This window comes from Cyrtonyx montezumae, unplaced genomic scaffold, assembly GCF_038088225.1.
Source record: "Cyrtonyx montezumae isolate F1298 unplaced genomic scaffold, pur_monq_1.0 scaffold_3, whole genome shotgun sequence".
NCBI lineage: Eukaryota > Metazoa > Chordata > Aves > Galliformes > Odontophoridae > Cyrtonyx > Cyrtonyx montezumae.
Window position 1 is genome coordinate 57,603,813 of NW_027072034.1, and position 27,513 is coordinate 57,631,325.

The window sequence follows — 27,513 nt, forward strand, 5'->3', positions numbered from 1 at the left end:
GTGTGGTCAATGTGGTTTTTATTGGGACATGAACTAAAACCACCACTAAATAACCACCTGTCTGCTAGGCACAGATTCTTGTTGTGCTCCAGCTGAGCTGGATATAAAATGGTGATGTAGATGACCCAAATCCTATTTACAGCTTCCTCAGCTCTTCCATGCTCCCAAATATATCTTTACTTGGGAAACTACACTAAGCAGTTGCAACACATTTCCTTCAGAGTTTCCATTAGTATCAGTTCATGGAGATGGAGCCAAGTCCAGTTCTCACTTATGTCAGTGAAATCCCCACGCTCTTTGAATTCCCTCAGACCAAGGAGTTGGTGTGGCTGCACTGACTGCACAGTGCCATGCATTTTGTAGAAGTATTTTGATTTTGTGCCTTACCATCTCCCATGAAGTCTGTCTTCCTGATATCCTGTAAGTTATGTTGATGAAACCCCCTCTAATTTAAATGTCATGTCTTTATTACTTTATGTCACTAAGGCTGACATTCATCTCAATTAACTTTAGTTGTCTGAAAGCTAAACCTATCTTCAGTGTTAGTAGAAAGAGAGGCATATCCAGAGGCTATTTAATCCCACTTTAAAACAGATTACAAAGGAGCTTAGGAGGCAATTTTAGCCTTAATATCTAACTTTGGGGAAGCCAAATTTAGGTGACAGTATTCTCATGGAAGGATTTACATACACTGATGTTTTTTGATTCTGTAGTAAAAAGAGACTCTCATGTACATGAAGAATCTCCTTAAAAGAAAAATCTTAAAAGAAAAATGTCAACTTCATAACATTGGATTAGATAGGGAAAAAATATCTACCAAATATGTTTCAAACTGCTGTCTTGGGTACTTTCATCACCCTGCTAAAGATATCAGAGATACAGGGATTAGCAATTTGAATTTACAAATTAGCAGGGATTTTTTGTTTGTTGGTTGGTTGGTTTGTGTGTATGTGTGTGTGTGTGTGTGTGGTTTCTGGAAGTGTAGGAGGGAAAACTCATTTCGTGGCCTCATTACTTTTTAAAGTTTTATAACTCTGTTTTGTATGTTGTTTTTCTTTCACTAACACCTGTAGGAGTACAGGTTATTTAATAGCATATTTAAATTCATATCTTTTGGAATTTACTATAATATTTTGCTTTGATGCTTCTCTGCTTGGCTTTGCCTAAAAATTAAATACATGCTATTCTTCACTGTTTCTCTGTCCCAGAGTGAGATCCTGTCAAATGGGTTCAAATTTACAACCCTATTACCCAAGTTGATGGTATCATTCCTAACTAGGATCTCTGTGCCTTTTACAGATTTTGTTTTTTCACTTACAAGGAGGCATAACGTTCTCAGCTATTTGCACCATATGATGAATGACTTTAATTTATAATGCAGCTTTTATCATGGGGGAATCCCTGAGTGCTTTGCAAACTATTTTTATAGAAGACTCTTCACTCATCACTGAAATGGAGCCAGTTCTGGGATAAGTCACAGAAACCATTCAGTGGAAATTGGAGGCTCCAGCACTTGTGAAAAGTTGGGAAAGTTTGTAAAATGTCAATATTTTTCATGACATTGGTCATGGGGGAAAGGTCCTCAGTATGAATAAATAAACCTTTTGGCTTCGCTGGTGTCTGTAGAGTCACCATTATTTCTACTCATAGCAAAACATGCCCTGTTTGGGTATGTTTCTCACTCTCTGAAGCCTTGTTGTTATTCAAAAGCCACTTTCTTCTGATTTTCTGCTTTGTCTATCTTGAAGCATCTTTCAGAAGGAGTATAAGAAGTTGTCTGGAGGGGAACCAGTGATGTCCCTGCCCATTCTTGTCCCAGCTGCTCACTGATCTCTTCAGGCCTTCTGCAGAGCAATAAGCTGTAGTTGGTGCAAGTTCTGCAGCCTTCTTACTTCAAGATGATAGAAAGGAAAGATGTCTTCTTAGCTTATCCTCATACTCCAGACTGGAAAGAGGTAACAAGCCACAGGTAACACGGGTAAAGAGCTGCAAGATAGATGAATAAATTAAAAACAAAAACAAAAACAAAAACATACAAATGCTGAATTAAATCTGCGGGATGAACAATTCAAGATCGTCTTGGGTACCTAAAGACAGAAATCAGTTGTCTGCCACTTCTTACAGTCAGGTACAATTAGCGATTATCCTTGTGTTTTTGAAAGGAAACTCCCTTCCCATGCAGTTAAAAATTCCTCCTAAAATCTGTGTGGTGTTTGCTTGGGTCAGAGCCATAGGATTTGGCTCAAATATGCATCTCCGTTACAAATATAGCACTCACTGTCTGAGGGAAATCTCACACTGAGTCAAACACCAGCTCCAAAACAATGCTTTTTGTCTTTAAGATGTTTTGTACATGTTTTGTACATGAATTATACATGCTTTAACTAGAGGATCTCCAAAACAGGTTTAATATGAACTCTGGGACCTGCTAATACAGGACTTCCCACTGCATCTGAGACTGTGTGCTGAAAAATACTCTAAATATGCTAAAAATGAGAACCATGACATCATGGGTGGAGTGTGTGTGTCTTACACCAGTTTTTCCAGGAAACTGGACAGCGGGCTTGTGATTTCAGATACTTTTTTAGATATTGCTGGTGATCTTGATGAGCAGAGCGGGATGTTTCTGGTGGGTGAGGTTCAGATAGTGCAGCACCACTGTTAAATACTTTAGTGGCTTATATGTAGCTTTGAGTGAGATAGCTTTTAATGAGAAATCAATTCTGGAAGTGCTGGCTGTAACAGTAGCGCTGTTTTTGGCATGGTAGATACAGGAAAAGGAAAAATCTGTCAAGCTCAACTAAATGTAGCATTTTTTCTGTTAGTCTCACTCTGTGTGACTGTTAACTTCAGACCATTATTTCCTCTCTGAAAGACACACAGTTTTGCTCCAAAATCCACTTGGATACGGGAGACAAAGATCAGTCTGACCCATGTCTAGTTTTGAATGTATTGCATCTTCTTCCCTTCCCTAATTTTCTGAGAAGGTTATCTGAAAAGTTCGCTGATATGAGCATGAGGTTGTTTTATTTGTTTGTCTGTTTGTTTTTTTGAAGTGTGGGGCTTAAAAAAAAAGGAATCTGTAATTAGGTAACTTCTGTTTATGCCAGTATTCATTTTTAATGATTTTTTATTTTCATATAGCAAATGATCAATCAATTTTCAAATAGTTTGTTGGCTGCAGTATTTTAAATTTAAGTAGTGTAAAGCATTACAGTGCTTCTGTATGTGATCTGTAAACAAAACTCCTTCACAAATATTTGTAAGTTATCTTTATTTTGAAGAAACAAAATATGTGAATTTTTTAATATGGTAACGAATGTATAAATATTGCCATTTCTTTAGCTGCATATAATTAAACACATTGTCAAGAAAGCAATATATAATGTCATACTTCCCTGCATTGAGCCCAAAGACCTGATGTGAAGATGTAGGATTGAGGAGGTAACACTCCCTTTGTAGGATAGCAGGGGAACACTGGACTATGCTGAGTGGCCATACCAAGAAAAAAGATCCCGTGGTCAAGGCTTGTTTCAAGCAAACGTTTCTTCTGGGAGAAGTGGATTACCTTTAAATGAATCTTCCTCTCTTATATCATGTAAGGGTGGGAAAAACATTCATGCAGCAGGTTTGCTTGTCATTCTTTAGCATCAGGGCATTTGAACACATATCTTACTCTCTGCAGGAAATTGTTCAAATGACATTGTCACAGGAAAGCTTAGAACATGGTGGAGGGCAAGGTAGCATGGAAGGGGAAACACATTTCCTCTTGTTGAGGTTGATCTGCTGTCTCATGCCAAAAGGTTGATCTGCTGTCTCGGAACCAAAAGTCTAAATTTAATGATTCTCTGTACATCTTGCAAAAATCATCAGCTTTGGTAGGTACTGATTCCCAAAGATAAAATTTTGCAGCCAGATTTACATGAACAGACTGTTACATATGTGAATGCAATATCGAACTAGGTAATAAAGCTTCTGCCACTAAGAAATGAGGAAATAGTTTATATTTCATAGTGTAAAATTTTCCTCAGTGTAACGTAAGATGTGTTTTGGCATTTTTACTACCTGAAACTACATCTTAAATCCCTGTTTAAACATACAAGTAGAAATAACTTCATATTCAGGGTGAAATTTCTTTAGGTGGGCTGGTGACCCTCATCCTGTTTGAAATTGGGCTCCCTGAATATCACATCTTGGTAGCTGACTCCAGAGGGAGAAGGAGGACTCCACTGTCTTCAAGGGGAGCCAGTGTGACTAGCTCTGAGCTTTCACACAGCTAGCATAAACAGAAATGTATCCTCTGCTTCAACTCAGATTTAGCTTTGTAGACCAAAAATGTTGAAAGCTTTCTTTCAACATTCAGGCTACTTTTTAAATCTTTTCCCCTCACATACACTTGCATTTTGGCTGCTATTTATCATTTAAAATTGTTTCCTATCAAGCATGAAATGTTGTGAGTAGCTAGGATGAGGTTCAGGCTCTAAGGAAGATGACAAAATTCCCCTTGCTTCCATGGGGACAAGTTTTAACCTTCACTATCTATCTATATGTATTTTTTTAAATGGTATGTATATATTCTTATTGATTATGAACAGCATCACTTTTTGCAATTTTATTTTATTTTGGCAAAATTTAGTGAAAGTGTACATTATTGTTAGCTTTGTAAAAGGAAATGAAATAATCACTTGTAAGCATTAGTGTGTTGAGGGAAAAAAAAAAAGGCTGTATTAAGGTGTTAAGAATTGGAGACGATACAGCCATCCAGAAGGAGATGACAAGATTAATTGGTGAGTTGGGTTCTTCATAATAAGGTAAATAGTTTAAATAGTTTTTAACAAATTTAAAACTCCAATTGTCAGTTATTTTCATCTGTAGTTGTACATGAATTTAACATTTTCTATTTTTGCTTTATTTTCTACGCGGTTGCATGCTCTTTGATGTAAATCACACATTGCATCAACACATCCAGGCTGTGGTTTGCTCACAAACTGTGAATTCACTATATTAATTTGTAAATTTATATTCAAACTGCATTACCAGTCCACTCTCTGAATTTCCTGTAGTACATTTTCTGAATGAACACATAAAATTGCAAAAGCTACAGGCCCATAAACGAATCTGGCAATACTCATTTGTCTTTCAGTGAAGTGACACTTCAGTACAGAACTTTCATGAGTAAAGACACAGAGGGAAGATGCTTGTATGCTGAGTTTTCAAAGCACTGTGGTGCTCTCTTAATTTTATATCAGTGACTTCAAAATGTGGTAAATGGAAAAACTATATATATATATATATATATAAAGAAATGTGGGATGGTGAGTGAAAAGTAATCACTTTTGAAGTATGGTGGAACATGTAGCCTTTACTGTTAATTCTTTTTCTGTACTAAAAAGTAATTAATGGTGCAACTTTTTAGGACAGTTTGGGAAAAATCCTACTGAATTTTAATTATGAGTGGATATTGAAGATAAAGAACTTCGTAAGTAATTAAAAGTGAGCTTGTGGTGTGTCAAAATACCAAACAGTTAACACTTTTGAAGTATGCAAATATTGCATCAATGTCTGCATTAATCTAAGTACTTTGACACACAATGAAACAGCATTAACATGAGGAATACATTATGCAACTGTGATAATCACAGAGATTCTATAACATCTTGATGACCTTCCAAATTCCAGCTGATGTAAACTTTGTTAAGCTTGTAGTAGCGATGATGTAATTTGTCTTGTAAACAGCTTGAGAGAGTTGGATGAAAAACATCAACCTTGGCACTTGAGGTTTTTTAAACAAGACGCCAAAAAATGTATACACAGAAAAATTACATATCTCAGCTTCTATTTATTTATTTATTTATTTATTTGTGTGGGATTAATCTCTTGTGGGATTAATCTCACCTAACTTAAATCTGTAATATCTGCATTCATACTATTTATATGAAGCTCCCGCTAGATGAATGTTCCTCTCCAATGGGAGGAAAGTAGCCATTTTTAAAGGCAAACATTAGTAGTCATTAAAAATTAACCAGAAAAATGAATAATACAGTTCTCCTAACTCCCCCGGAAGCTGCTCTGGAAATACTGTCCTACTGAAAAAAGGAAACATCTGGAAAAGGCTCAGAGGCTTTTGAGGAGAGTTAAGGGGAGAGAAGGGTTCTTCTCATGCTTGATTGCTGTAGAAGTGGAGCTGTCCAGCAGCCCAGGCACAAGAAATCGAATTATATTTGGGGTATGGATGCTGCATTGCCTGGCTGACAGCAGAAATACACATGTTGGAAAGTCTTACCTTTTCCATCCACCAGTAAGAGAACACTGTGCTTGCATGCTTTGCAGCTGCAGCTAGTATCACTTTTGAAGCTTCCTTGTTTGCAGAAGTTAAGAAAGTACTGAATGTGTCTGACATCATCCACAAATGTTAAACACAAGTGGAGCTGGGTCGACGGAAGTTCTTCTTTGAAACTTGCTTTTGAAACATGGCAGTCTTCAAAGCTGGCTTACATACTCTGTGCTGTGATACACAGCCTTTTGTTTTGCATAAGTGTTTGTTTTAATGAGGTAGTGCAATGCAGCTCATCAAAATCAAAAACATATGATGCACCCTAGGCAAAAGAAAGGCAATAACTATACAGATTTTTGAAGAGGGCTAGTCATACCACAGGCTACCATTATAACAGAAAAAACAACAAGAATTTTAATAAAGCTGTCTGGCCAAATATATTAATTTAAATTGAATGGCTTTTTCTGATATTATAGCTGTGAGGCACAATGTTCCACTGGCAAGCATCTTCAAAACCTTTTTTAGAAGATTTGCTTCAAATTATTTCTGTGCACCAGATCTTGATGGTATGTGCATTTGGGAGTCTAACGAAAGGAAAAGCTTTTGATTAAATCAATGACCTTTCCTGGAGGTTGTATGAAATGAAGATTGTAATACAAAAAGCTAACTCCTCCAAATAGTGTGTTTTTTCAAAATATTTACTCTAAGCTTTCCTCCATTAAGTTTGCTGGAACTTTCTCACATATACTTGTATCCTTATGCCAGCACAGAAGTATACTTTCTCATTAGCCAGTACTTTTAAATAAATTCTAGTCATTTCCACTGTCACATACCCAAGTCGTTTTGTTAACCACCAGTTTCCATTCTTTTCCAGAGAAGACTTCTGAGTGCTGTTTATTCTTGGATATGTGGTCTTTATTTTTCTCATGCTTTGTTTCAGTACTTCAGAACCTGTGAATACTTGTTTCCTTTGACTAATTGCAACTTTTCCCACTTGGCAAATTTGGGAAGTTTTCCTACTGGTTTAGGAGGAGAGTGAGTGTGACCATTTCTTAAAATTATTTCCTGTATTGATTTCATTTGAAAAATAATTCTATCTTAACTTGGAATATTTCATTGCACTTTGTTATTATTCCCATGAAGCTGAGCTCTGGGAACCCACCAAAACTGAGAACTGTATAACATCTTCCACAGACATCGGTGATTATGAAAGTCAAGTTCTACAGGGAGCTTCTGAGATAGCAGGATGCCTGTTATTAGATTAGGCTGTCTACATACACATCAGAAATTTCACCAGGTGGCACAGACTCAATAAAACTACCATACAAAGCTAGTGGAGGAAGATCACTTCTATACTAACCTGGTCAACCTCATTATCAGGTGGTTGTGGTACAACCTACAAACAGCCTAACGTGGCTTGAAACAGTTCCTTAGGAATTCTGATTCTGTCTGAAGTGGATACTGTTTCTTTGCAACTCAAATTGTCTTATACAGCAAATAAACCAATAAATAAACTCAGTGTCCCCTTTAGGGTAAAGCGTTCTTTTTGTCCTGTGCATGTCTGATGCACTGTAAACGACCTAATCAGGATTTGACAGTCTGGCTCTGCAATGCCAGCTCATACCTTATTTTAGAACAGAAAGCTGGTCCTTGCAATATAGGTTTTAGAAATGATTTTTATTGTTTTTATTTCCAGCAAGATAACTGTTTTTCTCCATGTTTTTTTCTGTAATTTGGAACCATAAAAGTGATTTAAAATAATTATGATAAAGTCAATTAAGAAAACAACTCACTGAAGAACATTTTTCTCATCTTTTCTGAATCACATGCTATGTTATGTTACACTTTCAAGAAGATGATGGGTATTTCTGAGCCGCTAGGAGACAAGAGTAATTCTACAAAGTGTAAGGTGTTAGAAATTTACTTTCTCTTATAAGACAACATCTCCTCTAAATATGGAAGGTATGAAAATTGCTAATGGAAACAGTAACTCCAACTCAGTGGACTGAAAAGTCTTAATCTAAAACTGTAATGTTCAAGGCTAGTGCAGTTAGCTGCACTTGCACACGGGTAGCACAGAGCCCTAATCACATACATACAATTATGCCTAGCTAAAAGTGTTTCAAATGGAAACCTTCCTTTGGAAGTAGTTTTATGCTTTAGCATGATTAATATTGTTTCTTTAGGAGAACCAGCTAAACAATGATTTCCTGAAATGAAAAGTTTGTTTCTTTGTGATGCACAAGTAACCTACTGCAGCTACAAAAACTACTTCTGTGCATTTGTTCACTTACCTGAATAATTTGAGTTTCTAACTCTACTCTTTGTCACCAAATCTTGTATGGTTAGAGTTTGGCAAAGCAATTTTTCTGTCTTATATATATATATATTTGAGTACCTGATTTGCTTTTCTGTGAGCACTGGAGGATGTCCAAATCTGTGTCAGATTTGGTTATTTTCCAGAAAAACTTTCTTATTTATAAACTAGGCTTTCATGAAACAGAGATGTATTTTTCTTTTAGCTCTGTCTGCAGCTCGCCCAAGGCCAAACGTAGAGAGGCGTTGGTGCCTCAGAACAGCCTTTGACAGCACAGTCTAGGACTCAGCCCACAGCATGATAGCCCTTTCATCTTTGCTTAAGGGGCTAAGGGGCAATAAACTGCAGCTGATTGATTGGTGTACTCTGATGTCACCTGTGAATCACCTTGTGGCAGCACTATCTGTTTTATTCAACTGATTAACTTACACAGGGTATATATTTGTGACTTTAGATAGGAGAGCAGACTTCTAGTTCCATTCCCTCAAGTTTTCTTCCTGGTTTTCTAGAAACTTTCTTTATAACATTTGACATTCCATTAGTTTGTAGTATGAGTTGTTTTTTCTTCTGCTAGTTCTTTTTTTTGCATTTACCGGTTGTACCCTACATTTCTACCTGCATTTTGCTACTGACCTTAAAGTCAGGAAATTAATTACATGCTTGACTTCAAGGGTATGCTTACATTTTGCTAGTTTTAATGGCATTAATTAAACACATGCTTAAAGTGAACCCTAAAATTAGCTGTCCTTCCTGAATGAAGATGTTCTCCTGAGTCAGACTCTGCATACAGTCCATATATCCGGGCTGTCCCTTGAATACATCGGACATGCTTTCAGAAGTGGCTAATCTAGTGAAAGAATTAATTTCGAAGTCATAAAAAACCCACAAGTTTCTTTAACTTTCAGACTCTTCAGTCTGCTTCCTTGACAACCTGGGTCAGTTTCTTGTGCTGCAAGAGCATTTGCTTGAAAAATTTTCTAGTCTTACAGTCAAAAAGGCTAGATGGTCACTTGTAAGAGGCATGGTGATGAGAGCCTGAGTGCTCCCTGAAATGCCAGAAACCCTGAGATGGAGAACTGTGACTAGGTGAATGATAAATTTCCAGCCAGCTCCAAACAGGATTTGCTGCACTAGCTGAATACACATAAGTCTATGGAGTCCAGGGGGATTCACCCTGGGGTACTGACAAAGCTGGTTGATGTTATAAGGAGATTTATTTCAACTGTTTTTCAGTCATGCAGGGCATCTGGAGAGGTTCTTGTTGACTGTAGGCTAGCAAATATTATCCCAGTTTTCAAGAAAGGCAGACCTGCCAGTTTCATTTATGTATCTGATAAAATTATGGAGAAGATTATTCAGTGTTTTATTGAGAAACACTTAGAAGACAATATAATCATTAGTCATAGCCAACACAGGCTCACAAAGGGAAAGTCCCGTTCAATGAACTCAAGTTCCTTTTATGAAGAGGTTATTAATCTAGTTGACCAACAGAAACTGGCAGTTGTTTTATTTTTGTTTGTTTGTTTGTTTGTTTTGATTTTAGCAAAGCTTTTGATACTGTTTCTTACAGTATTCTTCTGGACAAGCATATCCAGCATACAGGTAGAGAAGTACACAATATGATGGGTAAACAATTGGCTGCTGGGTCAGGCTCAAAGGGTTGTGAGATTATGTTGGGCCAATAGCTAATTGTGTTCTACAGGTCTCCATTTTAAGGCCATTTCTCTTCAATGTTTACATAAATGAGCTTAATGGAGGAGTTGAATGTACACTAATAAGTTTGTAGATATATAATTAGGGGGAGCTGTTGTCTCCTTTGAGAATGGAGAGGCCTTTTAAAGAGATGTCAATAGATTACAGTGCTGAGAAATCACAAACTATATGATGTTTGACAAAAGCAAGTGCCAGATTCTGTGCCTGAGACAGAGTAACCCTGGGTATGTGTACAGATTAGGATATGAGAAGCTGAAGAGCAGCCCCTTGAAATGGGTATGGCAGTTTTGGTTGATGGCAAGTTGAATATGAAAATGTGAATCTACAGTGTGCCCTGGTGGCCCAAAAGACCAGCAGTATCTGGGGTGAACCAGACCCCTCCATTTCTTGGCCAGAAGGGCACACTGCTGGCTCATGGCCAGCCTGTTGCCCACCAGGTCACCCAGGTCCTTCCCCACAGAGCTCCTCCCTGTCAGGTCATCTCCTAACCTGTACTGATGCATGTGGTGTAAGACTCCCCAGGTACAAGTCTACACTTGCTCTTGTTGAAGTTCATCTGATTCCTCTCCACTCAAATTCTCCAGTTTCTCCGGGTCTTAGTGAATGGCAGCATTGCCTTCTGGCGTGCCAGCCATTCCTCCCAGCTTTGTATGTTTGTTGAGGGCAGTCTCTAGCCCATCATCCAGGTCACCAATGAAGGTGCCAAACAAAATTGGAGCTAGCACTGACCCCTGGGGAACTCTGCTAGTTACAAGCCTCTATTCCACTGATGACAACCCTCTGAGGTCTGCCGGTCAGCTGGTTCTCTCAATCCATCTCACAGTCCACTCATCTATCCTGCACTTTTGAAGCTTCATAACAAGATGCTGTGGGAGACAGTGTGAAATGCCTTGCTGAAGTCAATGTAAACAACAATGCTCTCCTAGCATCTAACCAGACAGTGATGACATGGTATAAGGCTATTGTGTTGGTCAAATATTTCCCCTTGGTGAATCCATGTTGACTACTTCTGATGACCTTCTTCCAACTGCTTGGAGATGGCATCCAGAACAAGTCCACCATCAAGGTGATGGAGGGGAGGCTGATTGGCCTGTAGTATCCCAGATCATCCTTGTTCTTTTTGAAGACTGGAGTGATATTGAAATCCTTCAAATGAAAACTCACCAGTAGCAGATGAATGCTTTGTTAAGCACAGAACATGCTGAAATCATCATCCTCATTGAAGAGTCAATAGTTTTGACTTCTTTTGTATGGTCTTTAACACTTTGAATTATCATGGATGAATTTGGCTATTCATAATGCATAGAGTTATGTTTGGTACAGAAAGACTGCAAAGGTAAATCACTTGTTTTCTACCTTGGTAGAATTAACCTGTATTATTTTATTAGTTACCTCTTCAGTTTTATTTCAAAGGACAATTTCTAGAATGGCATCTTAGTAGCATCAGACTTGCTGTAACTCTTGCATTTTTTTATTTTTCTAATAGAAGAATAAGCCAGAAAAATATTCCACTTCTTGCAATTGATTAGAACAATTTACTATAGTTTTTGACACTGCAATTATATGGTTTTGTGTCAAATAACACATTCCAAATTTTTTCCTCATGGAGAGAACTGTGGCGCTGGCAGTATCTAGATGGACTTGCTTGGATCTTACTTCTGATATTGGCAGATAAACAGTGTTAGTTCTGCACATGCTTGGCTTGAACAAAGCCTACATAAATATAACTTCCAGAGCAATTAATTCTTTTATAACATTATTCATGTGTGTTATTTGTTCTCCAATGGCAAACAAAGCTTCCCCAGCTCCCAGACCTGGAGCCACTGTTGTGCAGGTATGCAGCCCTTGGAAGAGCTTACTGTTGAAGGTCTTGATCCAGGAAAACATCTGAGCAAATATTATATCATAGTTGAGTTGCTTATTATTTCTTCTGTCACAGTTTGTATAAGACACAAATAGCAAATGAGAGATCAAATAACTTAATGATGTAGCTTGTGTCTGGCAGGTGGCAGTTCCTTCTGCTGGAGAATAGAGGTGAACTGAAGTTCTATGCCTGGGGATGTGCTGGGCTACTGCCTAAAAGGGAGTCTTTTCCTTGAGAATCTTTGAAAATATTACCTTTTCCTTCCTTTCCTTTCATGACAAGTGCCTTGAAAACAAAGTGTTGAAATCACTTCTAATATTTGCTTGAGAGAATGTCCAATGTTTTCATAGTCTGCTGTCACTTTTGTTCCAGCTAAACCTTTCACCAAGTGTGACCTAAACCAGTAAATGGCTTCAGCTGTCCCAAAACCATGTTCTTTGTCAAATAGCTGGTTGCCAATAAATAAATACAGTTTCCCCAAACTGTAATGGAAATGTCCCATATGGTAAGTCTTTGCAAAATTGGAACTGCAGTTTAGCCTTGCAGGAGAACAAATACTGTTTAGTATTTGTCAGTATTCATTAGTATTAGTAGTTAGTATTAGCATTAGTATTAGTATTTCAATAGCCTGAGTGCTATGGTATTAAACTACACAGCTATCTCTGTTATCTTAAATACCTGTGGCTAATCAGTGAAGTAAGTTGATATACCACTTAATTCCTTGTGAAGTACTGACACTAACAGTACTGTCAGCAGCTCAGTATAGAAAGACTGATTAACTAGGACTGTTTTAAAAATGTTTTTAAATTATTATTATCATTTAAATTTCTTATTCAATATAGAAAATTCACATTAACAGATAAACAAAGAATTGAACCTAATTACTAAAAAACTGAAATATTAACAAAGAAAACTTTTTTTTTGTTATTTTGTAGTCTAAGGAGAATTTGTTACTTTTCTCTTTTCCATTTTCCTTTTTCTTTTTTCTTAATGCCAAATCATTAAGGAAGTGACACTGGCATGCATAAAGTTTCTTCTCCCCTAATAGCACATTTTGCCTTTTTAGAAGCCAAGCAGAATGTTCAGATTGACTCTCAATCCTAGGTTGTTAAAATAGAATTGTGTTTGAGACATTTGGGACATTAGCTACAACTTCATAGGTGAAAAGATAATCACCTCTCCATCAAGGCAGCCATTCATTGCAGGGACGGGTTTGACTGGAGGGATAATATGAAACAGATTTTCCTCAAGCAAATCCTGTTTGAATTTCATAAGGAAACAGAGCTCTCTGTCAATTCAGCAGAAGGGTAGAGAGCTCACAAACAACCAGTTTTCTATAAGGTTGTATTGCTCATCAGGGAGATGAGGAAGAGAGTTCTGAAGTCCTGTGCCCACCGTGGGAGAGGCAAGGGAAGCGTTTTGTGCTGTACTGGGTACATTCTGTATTGCATCTTACTGCAGCTGCCTGGCACACAGCCACCTTGCATGGACCCAGACGGGTTGTGGCATCCTCACTCTGGCACAGAATCCTTGGATAACTGGAAGACACAGAATCACTCATAGCTGAGAGAAAGGGCAAGGGGACAAGGATACAAAGAAAACCAAACCACCTTAACGCCACAACTTCTTTCTGAGAAATGTGATATAGTAATTTTTATGGCCTTATTTTAATAAGGATCTAGTTCTATAGACTAGTCATGGTATGTTGTGGGAAATACCGGACTAATTCTAGTTTAAATATTTATCTTTGGTACAATCTTTTGATAGGGTGGAGATAAGGAAGCAGACTGCCCATGCAGTTGAGTACCACGAATTAGAAACTTTGGCATCTTCTAGGGCTAGGCTCAAAGTAAAAGATCTTTCTAGAATAGGTGCCTCATTCTAGAGGACTAATGCTACATACAAAATTTCATTTCTGTTTTACTGGATCTCAGCTAATTGGTAATGGTTGTTGGAAAAGTCACGGGCCACCAAGGTAATGTAACACACATGTTTTAGCAAGTTTTTCACACATGTCTGGCAAGCCTTTCATAGCAGGAGAAATCTTTACAGATTCTTTTCTGGCCCTTAAAGCCTTAAATCATGCATCAAATCCTATCAGTTATCAATTCCTCCCCCCTTTCCCCTTCTGCTCAGTTTCAGTTATTGGACAGAAATTGTTGTGTCTTGTAACATGCTCTTTGAAACTCAAAATTTCCAGCTTGCAAGGAACTGTGGTAATGTATAATTTTGTTTAATTCTCAGTTGATTGAAACTTTTGTGCTACTGAGGGAGAAGTTTTCCCACACATGTCAGTGAAAGCAAGACATTGCCTTTATTTTTCTTAAAACACCTGATAGCCAACAAAGTGCTTTAGTCGTGGGGAGTAAGATGTGATGATGAAAAATCCCAGGTCTGTAAAAACTCAGAGTTACAATTATCTTGTCAATTAACTGTATATGAGTTGGAGGTTTTTTTAAGTTTTTTTTTCTTTTTTCCAAAGTGATAAACATTTTATGCTCACAGTTTTTATCCGTTAAAGTAATTGAGATTTTTTTTTCTCTTTTTCTTGCCAGTTTATTTAGTCCCCAAGTGAAAACACATTGTTTAAGCATTGCCAAGTTCTTTGATTTCACTGTAGTACTTTCAAGATAAATCTTTAGTTTTCTTGTAGGTTTTTGTAAGTGTGTTTTTTCTAAATGAACTGAGTTTTAGAAATGTGGTTATATAGAATTTAGATCAGGTAGGACTTTATCAGTGTGATATTTCTTGCCTATTGATATTAGTCATCAAGCTTTACATTGGTACTGCATGAAAGAGGCTCATTTCATTATGGTAGTAAAAAGTTTTTTCATAAATTGCTAGGATAATCGCAAAGATAGAGTTACCAGCTGGCCATTCTAGAATCAACAAGTTTGCAGACAAAAATATTTTGTACAACCCAAGCAACTCTTCAGAATCATCACTGCTGATACAGGATAATGCTCAACACACTGGGTTTAAAAAAAGAGACAAATGAGAGTTTTCAGTGCTAGAGAAAAAACTGAGCTGTTTGTAGCACATAATCATGCCATGCTCCAAGGCCTGTCTTCTGCTCCTCAAGAAAACTCGTGTAACTATACTTTTCACAGTCTTTTTTTTATTGTTATTTCCTCTCAATGTATTTGCTCTGTTCTTCAAAAAGGAGGTAAATATTTTTGGCATAATTGTACAGTTGAGAATCAAAATAAACCAGTGTTAGTTAACAGATTTTCATTTCTCATGAGGATTACGGTATTACCGAGACATAGAGAGAGACTGAAATATCAGATAGTTTTAGAAATGTGTGCATTTTACCCTTTTTGGACCACCCGTCCTAGCCTTGGTGAATTACTAGAAGACACGTGATCACATTTCCTGAATACTTTTGTCATTTTTTTCATTATTTACTTTTTTAAATCTCAATGCAAAATAATTATTATTGCACAGTGATGTTCCCAGTATTTAAAAGAGACAGTAAAATGTATCTTTTTTATCTAGACAACAAGAGAAACTAAAGAAAAGAAAAGAAGAGGTTAACAGTGCAATTGAATGTTTTTATAGTATGTGTATGAAGCATACATCCAGTGCTTGGAAATAGTGACAGGAATGACATCTCCTGTTGCTCAAATTTCTCCTTCGTGTTTTTGGCAAAATAAGAGCAGTCCTGAAGGACTGTTGTTATTGTACTGCTCCATTAGCTCCAACCCCATTGCTCTTCTACCTTCCACCAGGCTAAGGGTCCCTACTTTATCAGGGAAGTTATTTCCCTCTTGGCGCTAGATATTGTGAGATTTCTGGTATGGGTTGAAACAAACTACATAGATTGAAGTTTTATTTATGCAACTATTGTTTCTTTTACCTTTTGTTTCCCACTGGTGAAGAATTCATGTTTTGTTGAAGACAAGTGTCTAAGTGGGAAGAGGTTGATTGATGCTGCAGAAAAACATCTATGAATGATTCAGCTTTTTTTGCTGTTGTTCAAATCCTAAACCACTCCTGAGTTCATGATTGGAATAAAGGTGCATAAGAATCCTGAGGTTTCTATTTGTGTCTGTGTGTCTGTTGGGAATGGGGAATATTCCTACATGTATCTCAAGGTGGTCAAAGGGTGGCAGTTTTCATTAAGAATGATCTGGATTAGCCTCAGTCTTTCTGGGTCACTAAGTTTCAAACACAAAGATTTCACATCTGTTTCTTGTTCACAGCTACTAACAAAGAAGTACAATACCAAAAGAGTCCCAGTTTTAGAAGCATGTCTGGTCCTTAAGGGAACTCAACTGGTTACTTAGAGAGAGGGAGAAAAAAAGCACAGCTATACCTCCTATTCAAATTTGCAGATTAGGCAAAAGCCCAGAGGTGAAAGGTCAAATAAAACAGTTGAAAGCATTTTCTATAGACATCCTGGTTGTGGAGTGAAAAAAAGAGCACACAGTACTCCAAAGCATGCTATAAACACCAGAACAGCGTGAGAGACACGTTAATAGGTTCCATTCTTGATGAAAATCTTGGAACAGCTTCATTAATATGGTGTAGAAATTCAATCTCCCAGACATATTTGCTGGGTGCAGTGCCTTTCAGTGTGGGGATAGCAAGACCTTGAAGGACAGTGTTCTGTAATAACCAGCTTGAACTATTGTGTATTTTAGTTAAAATTGTCTAAAATGCTTGGAAAAAAATGAAAAATGGTGGCCCTTGCCCTCACAGTTATTTCTTTTTATTCCTTGCAATGAATTTGCTTTTTTAAAGTGCTTTCTTTGCCCTGTGTTACCAGTGTCAGTTAATCAGCTTTGAATCTGATAATAGAAAAGAAGTTTTCATATTGTTTTCATATTGGTGGCAGCTTTCAGAAAATGTTTCAGAAAACTTTAATTGTTAATCCATATAGAAGTCCTTTGGCATTGGCAGTATGATTGTTTAGAGACAGGAAAATTTAGGAAGACTACAAGGACAGTTATCTGAAACTTCATGTCTCAGATAATCATGCAGGTTCCCATTGTAGACAATGGGGAGAGAGTGTGTGATTGATCTCACTTTTTAAGTAGCTGTTGTAGGTTGCTGTTCTAGGTGAAACTGAAAGACGTGATGAGGAAAACTCTATTGAAGATGTCAAGGACAACTGATTTGAGCACCAAAATTTAAGATGAGTGAAGGTTGAGGAAATCAATTGTAGCATCACACAGTGATTTGATTCCTTGCCTGCAAATGAGTATGTCAGCAGTTCCCTGCCTGGTTAGGATGCTATGAAGTATATATTGGATATTACAGGTAACTCCATTGTCAGAATAATAGTGATAATGCCAATGTAGAGAAGAGAAGGCTCTGGGGAGATCTCATTACAGCCTTCCAGTATTTAAAGGGAGACAAACAGGAGGCAAACCAACTTTTTACAGCAGTTGATAGTGATAGGACAAGAGGGGATGGTTTTAAAGTAAAGGAAAGGAGTGCTTAGATTAGATGTTATGGGGAAGCTTTTCACTGAGAGAATGGTGATGCACTGGCACAGCTGCCCAGAGAAGCTGTAGTGCCCCATCCCTGGAGGTACTCAAGTCCAGGTTGGATGGGGCCCTGGGCAGCCTGAACTGCTGGAGGCAGTCCTGCATGTGGCAGGGGTTGGGGCTGGGTAGGTTCTGAGGTCCCTTCCAACCCAAATAATTCTATGATTCTATAAAATGTAATTCATATTAATAGAGCTCCTATTTCTTTCATCTCCTGCTCCTGTGGTACTTTTCATGTAAAGAATAGAGCTGGTCTCCAAAGGATGATGAGAAAGGATAAGGTGGTCAAAGAGTGACATAGATATCAAAAATATTTTGAGCGCTGCAAGATTTAATAACTTTACTCAGGGTTACAGACTCAGAGGTGGACTTTCAATTTTAAAACCTTTTAAAACAAAAATGTTTTGTTTCTGTAGAAGTGAGTTCAATGGAATACAATCTATTATTTGTTGCTATTGTTCCGTGAGGTAAAAAGAAAAAAGAAAAAAGAAAAAAAAAACCACCAACAACAGAAAAACTAACAGAAAGACCAAACTGCTCCAAGTCAGACTCTCTCTCAGCTTTCATCTCAGCCAGCAGGCAATGTAGTTCATTGCTCTGAGGGCGGTGGAACAAGAGGCACAGCAAGGAGGGTAACGGAAGATGTGAACGGACAAATTGACTGAAAGCAGCTGGGTATAGTGCATGGAGAGACTGAAGGAAGCAAAGAAAGCACGAAGAATTGCAGTTGTAACCACCCCTGAGGGCAAATTCGATGATGGGTACCACCGTTGCAGGAAGAGATCTACTTTCTTTGCCCACGTTAGAGCACCCTTTTTATCTGAAGAAGTCATTGCAGAGTCTGGAAAGAAGCAGTGTGAATACCGTGTCATTGGAATCAAACGAGGCAGGCAGCGAGCCCCGAGCTCTCGTTCTCGGGGCACCGAGCACCCTCTAGTGACCGCCGTGGCCGTTATCGATGTTGGGGAGAGGTCCATCCTCCCCCACCATGCCAGAGCTGACCTTAAGGCGGTAGGAGGTGTGACGGCTTGGAAGGGATGCCGAAGGAAAGGTTGCTTTTTTTATGGGATACGTGTCGTGTAGCCCCAGTGGCCAGTTAATGATAATATTAACTATGCAGCTTTATGTCGGGAGAGTTTCCCCTCTGTGATCAGACTTGCTGACATTTTCTTCAGTCAGCATAAAGCTGTGAAATAAATGAAGTCCCACTGCAATGTGTGGTAAAAATTTGGTAAGAGCTTATTTGGTCCTCACACAGAAAGCAGAGCATGGCCAAGTTGAACAGAATATTTGAAGCTACATTTAAGCAAAATTCTCCCCTCTCCTCTCCTCTCCTCTCCTCTCCTCTCCTCTCCTCTCCTCTCCTCTCCTCTCCTCTCCTCTCCTCTCCTCTCCTCTCCTCTCCTCTCCTCTCCTCTCCTCTCCTCTCCTCTCCTCTCCTCTCCTCTCCTCTCCTCTCCTCTCCTCTCCTCTCCTCTCCTCTCCTCTCCTCTCCTCTCCTCTCCTCTCCTCTCCTCTCCTCTCCTCGTCCATTTTTAATACCCACATCTGGCAAATATGATATATAAAAAAATGAGACTAGATTGTTTTGAAATTATTAAGATGGTTTCTAATAGCATGATAAATGATTTCTTCAGATATAGTTTCTTGTCTTTTTGGGAAGTGCACACATACTGGACATAATTCTAGTATTAGCACCAAAGGCTGTAACAAGCACAGCAGCTTGTTCCAGCAGTTGTAGATTTTCTCTGGAAATTCACATTCTTTTTAGGACCTAGTCATATCATTTATTTTTCATGGTCAATACAAATCTATATTTTGTCTCCGGTGCAGAAATGCTCATCTTTGAAAATGGAGCTCTTTAGTTCTAAGGGTCAAAGGTACTTTAAAAAGTGTTTAAGCCTGTCTGTATCTTAGAAAGAGCTGAAGCAGTGCTGTAACTTTAAAGCATGTGTAAAAATCCTGTTTTGATCAAATAACATAAGCACATATGTAGTGTCAAGCAGATAAGGTGGTGTTTTGCTGTTCTGTGGTTTCTAGATGCAAGCTTGAATGTAAAAGAAAATTTCATCAGAAAGTAGCACAGACTAATTGGGGAGAAAAGCTTGAGAGCAAAGTTATGGAGGGAAGCAGTATTATGTGGTTTATGTGGCTTTTTTATACTGTTTAATACTTTCTTTTCTTATTGTGTTTTCATTAAGTTTGTTGACAGATACATTTTTTCAAACTCACACATTATTTCAGACAATAGCATGTAGTTGCCTAGCATAACAAAAGAGTATTCTCTTTCTATTTAGCCTTCACAAAATGCAGAAAAGAGAAAAACAGTAGAAGCATTTGTATTTTTTCTTTCGCAACTGGATGATGGTGATTTGATTTTCCTATCCTTACAATACCAAAGCTTTGCCTTGCAATTGGATTGACATAAGTGTAAGCCCTCAGAAATCTGCCTCTGGGTATTAGCTTGAAAATCAAATAAACTTCATTGAATTCTTTGGCACAGAATGTATGCCAGTTTAAAATGGCAGAATCATTTCTGGGCTGTAGGCTCTGTAAAATTCATGTAATGATAATAATAGAGCTCAGCAGAGTCTGATATTGCTTCCAAAAGCCCTAAAGAAATCAACAGGAGGTTTGTCTATATGGAGATGGGATGGAGAAAAATCATTACCAAATCCTGCTTGTGAATGAATTATTGAATTACCACCCACTGGAGGGATGGATACTTCAAGGATATGCTTAAGAAAAAAATCAATATATACGTATATATCATGGATTTAACTAGAGTGTAAGTCACCCAACTGAAACATTATACAACACTTTGAAATTTCAAGAAAAAGACTCTAATCTTTTGGCTGCCTTACTCATTGTTTGGAGATGAAAAGGGAGGAAATCAACATCCCCATGAAATACAATTACTGTAAATTGTTTTCTTTTTTTTGCTGTTCACAATGAAAATAGGAAAGTTACCAGAAGTTACTAAGTCAATGGATGAAGGCCTCAAGGAGACATTCAGCAGTCTGGATTTTTATATGAATAACTCATAAAAGACATAAATTATTCACTGGGGTTGCTGAATCTAGACTGCTCTGAATGGATCAGAAGTCACCCTTTCAATAGAGAAAATCATAGCTCCTTAAAGTGAACGTTAAAGTCACGCTAGATTTTTACAGAGGATTGATCCTTTGACGTCTCACGACCCAGAGTGGAGAGTAAATTAGGGAGTCTGCTGCCTCCACTTTCTCTGCATCTGGATTAGACATCAGGAGAAATCTGGTCTGTGGTCCATATACTATAGCAAGTACTGAGAAATCTGAAGCTGGTTACAGTCAGACCGGCTTTAAAAATTACAAGATCATTGAAGAAGTAATGCATTCCGACATCTTTTATTTTTATTTTTATTTCATTTTAATCTTTATTTATTTATTTATTTATTTGTCTATCTATCTATCTACCTATTTATTTAGAGAGTTTTCAAACTATTTCCATCCAGAATGTTTCAAGATTTACAAGAGAGGGAGGGTTATGCCAACTATGGGTCTTTTCATGGTGTCTTATACCATTAAAACACTTTGCCTGTTTTAACTGAAAATGCATGTTCTTCTGTGACTTCCTTTGCTCGGTGAGAAAGGAGTATCAAAAAGAAATTATTGTTGCCTATCTCCTGCTTTTCTCTCAAAACAAAGTTGCTAAACCTAGTAGGCAAGAAAGCATCAGTAGCCCATGAACCTGAGCACGATGATAATGGACAAAAATAGATACGATGTAAACTGGCTAGGCTGCATTAACATATTTGGAGATACCCCCGATTATACCCAGTCAGGCTGCGGCCCTGAATCAGCAATTCCCCAGTGAGCAGACTGCACAAAACCAATGCCAAACGTGGCCCATTTCATCTGACATCTGCATCCTGCCTCAGAGCTACATGTCGCGCTTACTGCACATCAGATCACACCTGCCCAGGCAGTCACAGGCAGTGGACATTTTTTTGTTAGGAAAAAAAAAAGATTTTAGTCACATATCATCAAGAAAAACAACATTGTTTTAGGGCTCTTATCTCTTCACTCCCAAATATCCTGTTTCTTCGAGCTGCAGTGGCCAGGACCAATAGAAACCTCTTCCTGCCATTGGCTGACTTCATTTCCCAGAGTTAGCACAATCTCATCCGCTCTAAACAACTTCATCAAAACTTCTTTCTGGTCAGAGCGAAGCAATAATTATTATTAGCAATTATTAGCAATCAATAATCTTGATCACATTATGGCAAGCACTATTAAGGTAAGAAAGGGGTACCTTTTTCATTGGAATTTTTTCAGTAACGTTTTCTTTGGTTTCCTTTATCAACCTAGATAAGTTAGAATTGGGCAACACCCCCACTGCCACAATAGAGGACAACAAGATTTCCTTTGTACTGCCTAGTAAATTTCCTTTTTCCTACTCCAACCATCCGCAAGGCTTAAAAACTTCAAACTCGGAAAAAAAATTGGGTTTTTTAAATTCACTGTTCAGTGCTGTGGATTGCATATGCGAAGCCCTTTTATGAGAGCTTCTGAAATTTCTTGTAGGTACCATTCTGACGACTTGGATGTGTTTGCAGACTGACAGAAGGGGAGAGGGTGTGCGCTGAAAGGAAAAAAAGAGGCTCCTAAGAGCGCTATCCTTTTGGATTCTTTTAAATGTTTCTCTTGTTCATGGGGACACAAATACTAGCAAATGGGAACCAGAGGCACCAGCTCTTCTTTCCGTGTCCTGCAGATGTGTTTTTCTAGAAACTCTAGCCTGGTAATCAGGACTTTTTGTATGGTTATTTTAATGATGGCAAGATCTCGTGGGTGTGTTCTTTTTTCTTTTAAAATTTCAGATAATAAAATTATCATGCTGGCTTATAAATTTCTCTTGGAGCATGTTTTATGTGTTTGTTTTTTGTTTGTTTGTTTGTTCATTTGTTTTATATTGATTTTTAAGAATAGCTTTGAAGAGTTTTTCAGATTGTGTCACTTAAAAAGTAGATTCAATTTATCCATCTATCTATCTATCAAGTGTTTGCTTCTCTCTGTGTTGCAATAGATGCCAGTTACATATATTGCATCTAATAACTATGATTAATTGCAGAATTATAACTGCAACTAAATGTTTTGTGATAGTGAAAGTAATTTTGTGTAAAGAGCATAAGAGCTTGTGAGGTACAGCGAGGGCTCGGCAGCATTGCATTATCAAATTTGGGATCAAGGTATTTGTGTTTTCTTCATGGTATTGTCTATTTTTGTACTTTCCTAATAATGCCAGAGGTTTTGTGAGAGATACAGAATAACGATGGTGCTGGTCACTAGCAAAGCAGAGCTGCAGTTAGATTTATCAGTACGTTCTGCCTAGTTGTTGATACTAAAGGGTCACTGAATGCTTTTTGTTATAGTTTTCAAAATGTGAAAGTCTTACCTGATCATAGTGTCGTTAAGAAGTATAATGAGCCTTCTCTTTTTCCAGTCAGTGATGATTTTGAGAGGCTATCTGTAGAGACAAAGATCTGAGTCCACTTTGCACTGCTGACCTGTATCTGTTACATGCTATGTATCTTCCGAACTGGCTGAATTCCCTTTGGTTTTGCTGTGCTTTTCAGAGAGCATGGGGCATGTCAGGATCAGGCTCTCTTTGAAAATCTTGAGGCTCAGGAGGATTTGCATTGCTGACAGAAAGGGGTATGCACTGAGACAGTTATGTGGTTTTTGGTGTTTATTAAACAGAGTGCGCTCTCAATGCTGATAGGAAATTTTTCTTCAAAACTGATGGTACAATGAGATTAGATATTATATATGCTTTGAAGAGCTTTTATGATTTATTTTTGTTTTTTTTTTTTTTCTTTGGGCATATTTTAAATAGGGTAAGTGATCACGGAGAATATCTCATCATTACTATTTCATCTCTACTTAACGTATAGAGTGATGAGAAGATGTCATGTGCATCTGTATGTTGTGCAGCTTGTTAGTGCAGTGCAGGCAGCAAAGTCTCCTGAGTGGAAAAATGTATGGTTTTTGTCTCTTCATCTGAGAGTGTGACCCATGAAGAGGGAAATCTACACCCCAGAACACTGTGAATTTTAGCACCTAAGAGGTAGGGAAGGGCTTATATTCTGAAGCAAGAATATTATTTATGAGTGCAAAATGTAAAGTTACTGGACAGGAATGACAGGTGCTTTGTACTCTAGGTGCAGGAAATGTACTCTGACATGAGACTAAGCCAGTCCAAAGAGATTGAATTCCTCTTCTATGCTGAGTACATAAAGCAGTCATTTAACTGAAAAGTTTCTGAAATAAAGAAATTCCGTCTGAAGGCCAAAAGCATGCTTGTGCTTGTGCTAAGCAGTTATGTAATACAATTTCAGTGATGTTTTTTGCCATTCCAAAATAGTGACCCATGCTGCATGCCATGTCAGCAGCACCAGGCTGCAGCCAAGGGAGGTAGACAGCCTTCTGTGGGAGCTGTGTGTGGGAGATTGCTCTCCTCTTTAGGGAAGCTGTGGAGTCATTCGATGTGAAAAGAAAACTGGGCTGCGGTTGTTCGTAACCAGGTAGAAATTGCTCTAGACATACACACATGCAAAGATGGCCTGCCAGTAGAACAGTTTGATTCATCCTTCTATCACAAACCTGCAGCCAGACCTGCAGAACTCATGAGAAATCAGGCTGGCTTAATAGGGGCTAGCTGGGGAAGCCAGAAGTTTGCTGAAGTTGGGGGCTAACACCATGGCCTTCCCAGGAGATGCACCTCTCCTCATCCCCTGGCCTGTCCTTATGCTTGTCTCTCCCAGAGTCTGAGATTTCATATGCATTCACTTCCATCTATCTGCTGCATTAAGGTTAATCACTGTGTTACTTTTTTTGGCATTCAAGGACTAAAATGTTTTTTTCAAAGTGAGGGAAATCTCCGAGCAGTGAGGATTTTGGAGCTGAGGTGATATGTACTCTTCCGGCACATGCAGCAGCGCATCATGCATAGCCCTGAAACTGAAGGCTATCAAATCAACACAGCACTGCTAATTATAAGCATCCCACTTGTTATAGTAGTACCATGTTAGAAAATATCAAGGACTTCCGAATAAGACATCTCTCATTTCTTGTTTTTCCTAGAATGGAGCAGAAGTAAAAATACCTATCCTGAGGGTCATTTCGTGTTTGTATGTTCTTTTAATATTTTTTTTCTACAATTTTTCCCATTATTCCCTAGTGAAGGAAAGAACATGATGTAGAAAAATACAACTGCAGTCATAATTCCTTGCCCTGTACCAGACCTTGCTATATTTCTTTTCCTTGCTTGCCTGTGTATTTGCACTAATTCTTATAAAAACTGTTCAGTAAATTATCATGACTTTGCAGAGACTTACTGATTACCCTTGTGGATATTTCTTTTACTCTAATGCAATTCTATTTATGTGTATGTTCCCTTTCCATTAGTGATTTCTAATATAGTGTTTGCATGGAAGCTATGATTTCTGTGAGGAAAAAAAAAGGTATATTTCATAAAAGGCAGGAGAATCGTTGCGACTTCAATGACCTGAAAATATATTGACGTACTTTGTACAGTTAATATTGTTATATGGATGTGTGAATGATTAAAGCAGTATATACATATCTACATATACAGTGGCAAGATATTGTGAGAAATAGTACAAAAAACTGTAAGTTAGTCTGTGCTTTTCTTTATAGCATTTTTCTAAATCTGTTCTTGGCATATTCAAGTCTTTGTTTAGAAGGCTGCATCTGCACTGAGGCCGACAGAAATAATACAGCAATTTGTACTTCTGCTCCTTTCATAAAATTAATTAATTCGATAATTAATTGAAGATGGTTCCATTTTTGTTCAGTATTCAGTTAGCAAATGATTCACTTTAAACCTGAAATTTGTTTTTGGTGTGATAACACAACCTTCTTAAAGCCAAGCACATGCCTAATAGCTCTGGTGAATCAGAAATAAGAGCAGAAAGAGTGCCTCAAATCATTTAGACTGATCTTGCTTTATTCAAAGTTTCCACTAATTTAAAGAATATATTCATAGGATCATAGAATCATGAAGTGTGGAAAAGACCACCAAGATTATCAAGTCCAACTGTCCATAGTCCATTGAAATAGAGACAGTAGAATCAGACTTATATTAATTTCCAGGTAAAAAAGTATTTCTGACTCAAATATAGAATTTTGAGTAAGAAATAGTCACAAAAGAACAGAAGATATTTTGAGGATTTCTGTTTTATTTTCTTTTGCTTTTAATCATCAGTCATTTGACTCAAGTCAGTTTGTGGCTACATATGCCAAAACTAACTACAATATAAGGATCTTGTTTTCCAGAAGTAACTCCCCAGGCAAGGAACAACAGCTGAATAATGTGTATGTTTGACTGTCTGGGTTGGTTTGTTTGTTTGTTTTTTCTCAACAAGAACTATATTATCTCTTAACAAAATGTTTTTCAGCAAGATGCATGAATTACAAAAGGCCTTTCAGAAATAACCTTTGAAGAATCAAGTGCTCTTGGATAACGACTTGCTGAAAGATAAATAGAGAAGTATTTTTAACAAGTGTCAGTGCCAAAAGAAGATATTTATTTTCCAAGTGACAGTTTGTAATCCAGTAAAAATATACACAATGTTGTTCCCTTGCAAGGAAGCAGGTTTCTTGATGCAATTTTCTACATCAACCCAGAAGAATTATTTTGAAAAACAACAAAGTGGAGAAAAGGAAAAGAAAAATTGAATGTGCATTACTTGTGTTACCAATTTAAAGAAAGTAGATATGATGTTGTAGGGTGTTAAGACATGCACTGCTGAACCTTTTCAAGTCAGAAAAGACTTTGCATTGACTGCAACATTGTTTCTATCAAATTTACCATTAATTAATTAAAAAATAATTTCCTTTGTGAGATAATTACACAGTAGAGAAATGCCAGCATTTTTTCATGTTGTCAGTAATGAAAAGTCAGAACTCTAACAAAATGAGCATAGGTACTGCTTGTCATCCTGCTGTCTCTAATATATGTTTGTATATTATGAAAGAAATATTGCCTGTGTTCAAAATGCAGAAAGAAAATACAGAAACTCTAAAGTGCTTATGTGAAAAAAAGAATCAATCCTTTCCTTAAAAGATGTACATGCCTTTATGGTTGCAGGGTTTATTTTAAATGTTGCAACTGAGCCTGTCTGAGGTTGGATAGTGGTTATCATGTTGTTATTTGATTCTCATAAAAACACCTACCTCTTAAAAGAGGGACTGTGTAAACAACTCATCACAGTGAACAGAGAGGGAAATATCTGCTTCCAGTATGAATCTGTATCTGGAGTTACGTTGCAAACCTGTGTCACAAGGAAGCTCTCTCTCTCTCCCTGCCACGCATCCTTAGGTACACAGTTGCTGATTTTTACTGCACAGTCCCCACATAAGAACCATTAGACATTGATTAATAGCTGGTAAATACTGAGTAATTATCAGTAAATATTGGTAATGTTTGTGGTGGTGTTATTTTTTTGTTTTTGTTTTTGTTTTTTAAATACAATATTCAGATCAGTGATTACTACCATTGGTAACTAACCTTTATATATATTTATTTATATAATTTGCTTTAAAGTAAAATTAAATGAAAATAACATTATAAATATCAATGAACTTCAAATAATTAAAAAGAATGATGCAGAACAGTGTTTTTTCAATGGCTAGGCTGAAGGAGACATCAAGCCATCATACAGCAGGCTGCCCTGGGAAATGGTGGAGTCACCATCTCTGGAGGTGTTCAAAGTGAATGTGGCACTGAGGGTCATGGTCAGTGAGCATGGTGGGGGTGGGCTGATGGTTACGCTAGATCTTAGAGA

At 37.6% G+C, this 27,513-nt stretch overlaps 1 protein-coding gene across 6 annotated transcripts in view; it reads left to right on the forward strand.

The window, feature by feature from the left end:
- The window catches only part of ERG (ETS transcription factor ERG), a 139,855-nt gene that overhangs the window by 56,096 nt on the left and 56,246 nt on the right, over window positions 1-27,513 (forward strand). The window contains exon 1 of one of the 6 annotated variants that reach the window (XM_065741749.1): window positions 21,813-21,941. The exons of 3 other annotated variants lie outside the window; for them this stretch is intronic. In XM_065741749.1, coding sequence (XP_065597821.1) covers window positions 21,924-21,941 — 18 coding nt within the window. In that variant the 5' untranslated portion in view covers window positions 21,813-21,923. 2 more of the 6 variants (XM_065741754.1, XM_065741752.1) reach the window with 2 other exon arrangements.